The sequence below is a fragment of the Nansenia antarctica genome (genome assembly GCF_963989245.1).
Source record: "Nansenia antarctica genome assembly, chromosome: 6".
In the NCBI taxonomy this organism is placed as follows: domain Eukaryota; kingdom Metazoa; phylum Chordata; class Actinopteri; order Argentiniformes; family Microstomatidae; genus Nansenia; species Nansenia antarctica.
In genome coordinates this window covers 73,586,387-73,588,886 of record NC_137676.1, presented here as the reverse complement: position 1 = coordinate 73,588,886, position 2,500 = coordinate 73,586,387, and the positions used below count along the sequence as shown (strand labels likewise).

The window sequence follows — 2,500 nt, the reverse complement described above, 5'->3', positions numbered from 1 at the left end:
AATCTTCCTCTTCATCACCTGACTCTTCTGCTCCTCTTCCTCCCTCAGTGCAGCGATCCTGACTCTCTCTTCATCTCGTAGAAACTGGTGAAGCTTCTCAAACTGCTCCTTCATCTGCCTCTCCGTGCGCTGGGCCTGGCTCTCAAGATGTTTAGCTGTTTCATCACAAGTCAGTTTAACCTTTTGAAAGGTCTTCAGCTTCTTCTTTAAGGGTTTCAGTGCAGTCTGGAGTTCACTCTTATGATCCAGTACAGCTTCATCTACTGGGCAACAGTCATGTTTTTTATGCTGTTTTGAATCTCGACACACCACACAGATGGGCTGTTTATCCTCCAGACAGAAGAGCTTGAGTTTCTCACTGTGCAGACTGCAGAGCACCTCAGACCCTGCTGCAGCTCTCTGACTTCTCTCCTGTAAGAAGTCCTCACACAGGTTATTTAACGCCAGGTTACAAGGAGGAGCCATGGATGATTTCCTTCTGCACATTGGACATTCCCGAGTGTCTTTCTGTTTCCAGAATTCCTGCAGACAGGTTTTACATAAGCTGTGGCTACAACGGAGGACAACAGGATCCTTGAAGATGTCACAGCACACAGGACAGGAGAGATTCTCCTCAGAGAGAGAGAGGGTTTAGACGCCATTTTCTCACCACCTCCGTCTCCCCTGTAATGCAGGGCTTAAAGTACTCCGGCACAGTGCCGGATTTCCGGCGCGGGAGAATAAAAAAAGAAAAAAAGAAACTGCAATTGCGGCATTGCGCCGACGTGGTGGCGGGAGCGCTGTTTCACAAATAAGTTAGCTTTCGTGTTTGCTAGCGAAACAGCTGATAGTTGATGTTGACTGCTCAAGGAGAATACATATTTGAAAGTACAGAATGCCTGAGAGCCTTATATTGCATTATATTACATTATATTTTGAATGGCCATCTGGTGCCTGAATATTGTTTTTTCCACCATCAATTGATGGCGAAAGGGCACAAATTGGTGCATATCAATTCACCAGAATGCAAGAAATTAAGTGTTTGATGCTCGTTTAAGGACCCCCAGACAGCCCCGCTTCATGGGTCCCCCCCGATGTCAAACACCACTGGTACCACCTCCGCCTCATTTTGAGCCAGGAAAAACCCTGAGTAGTGACGGGAAGCCTTATGGGACGTGGTGCCAAGAAGGAGAATATAAGTGATAGTGGCTTAATAAGTAATCAGTTTGTTCTTTTAAAGACATGTATATATTTTATTCTGTATTGTTATAGTGATAGTGGCTTAATAAGTGATGCAATCAGTTTGGCCTTTTAAAGACATCTATTTTTTATTTTATTTTATTAAGTATAAAACAGTATTATGAATGAATGAATGAATGGTCTTTATTGTCATTACAGTTTTTCCCAATTGCTAAAACACAAAAGCCAATTCTCTAAACCAAATGACCAGTTCTCTAAACACATTTAATAAAACTAGCTCCCATTTGCCAAAACCATAAACACATTTCACATGAAGACACAATTCACAAAACACAATCCTCCTTTTCTCATAAATCTAAACACATTGTGTCTTGCTAAAACACAAGTTGCAAAAAACTCTGCTCAAAATGTCAAATTCTCAAATTAAAGCTCATGTGATGCAAAATGCTTGCCACAGTCAGCAACATTTTAACACAATGAACACACCTGGCTTCATTCATTAAACATAACGACTCAAAATTTAAGACACTTGTTGCAAATGATTGTGGTGTGTGTGTGTGGTATAGTTCCATAAATAAATAAATAAAACATCACACCCTGAACATTGTTTTCAGTGAGTATTGTTGTGTGTAATGGATCCTCTGTAGTGTTTGCATTGAGTTGTGATACAGTACAGTATTGTACATGTTACGGTAACATTTTTCAAACCTTTATTTACGTAAAACTCGATAGGACAACAGTGCAACAACTTCGCGGCTGAACTTTAGTAAAATTTCGGACATCATATGCCATTTAAAGGGGGGAAATAGATATCTAAAAATGCATGACTATCATGCAAAATCAGCCTTACTGTAATGTAAAATATGTAATGTTAGATATAACGTTAGACAGGGAGCGCAGATTTATTTTTATGCATGACTATCATACATGTGGGAAAACTAGGGTTAGGGTTAGGATTAGGGGTAGGGTTTGAGTTTGAGTTTTGAAGAGAGAAGGTGTGGTTTTGCTTATGTAGCTTTAGAAAAGTGTGTTGTGTTTAGAGTTTTGGGGAAATGGAGGAAAGTTTTGTGAAATGTGTTTTAGCAATTGAGAAAAACTGTAATACAGTACAGGTACCATACAACGAAATTTAGGAGGGGGGGCTCCCCTGGTGCTTGGAAAAAGACTAAAAACACGAGGGCCAAGGGTAAAATAAAAAAGGGAAAAGAGCTGGTTTACATAAATAAAGGCTATGTACACTATCTACTATACTACTATACTATACAATAAAACACTGTGCTGTACTCTATGCTATGCTATAAATATCCTAAAGTTTCCTATA

General features: G+C 39.8%; 1 protein-coding gene across 1 annotated transcript in view; it reads left to right on the top strand.

Annotated features, from left to right (window-relative positions):
- LOC308160961 (unconventional myosin-X-like) overlaps positions 1-2,500 on the top strand; it is a gene marked incomplete at both ends in the record, with an annotated part of 79,598 nt that overhangs the window by 62,971 nt on the left and 14,127 nt on the right. The window contains one exon of the mRNA XM_080534884.1: positions 82-169. Within this exon, the coding sequence (XP_080391010.1) occupies positions 82-169 (88 nt within the window). The remainder of the gene's footprint in view (positions 1-81; positions 170-2,500) is intronic.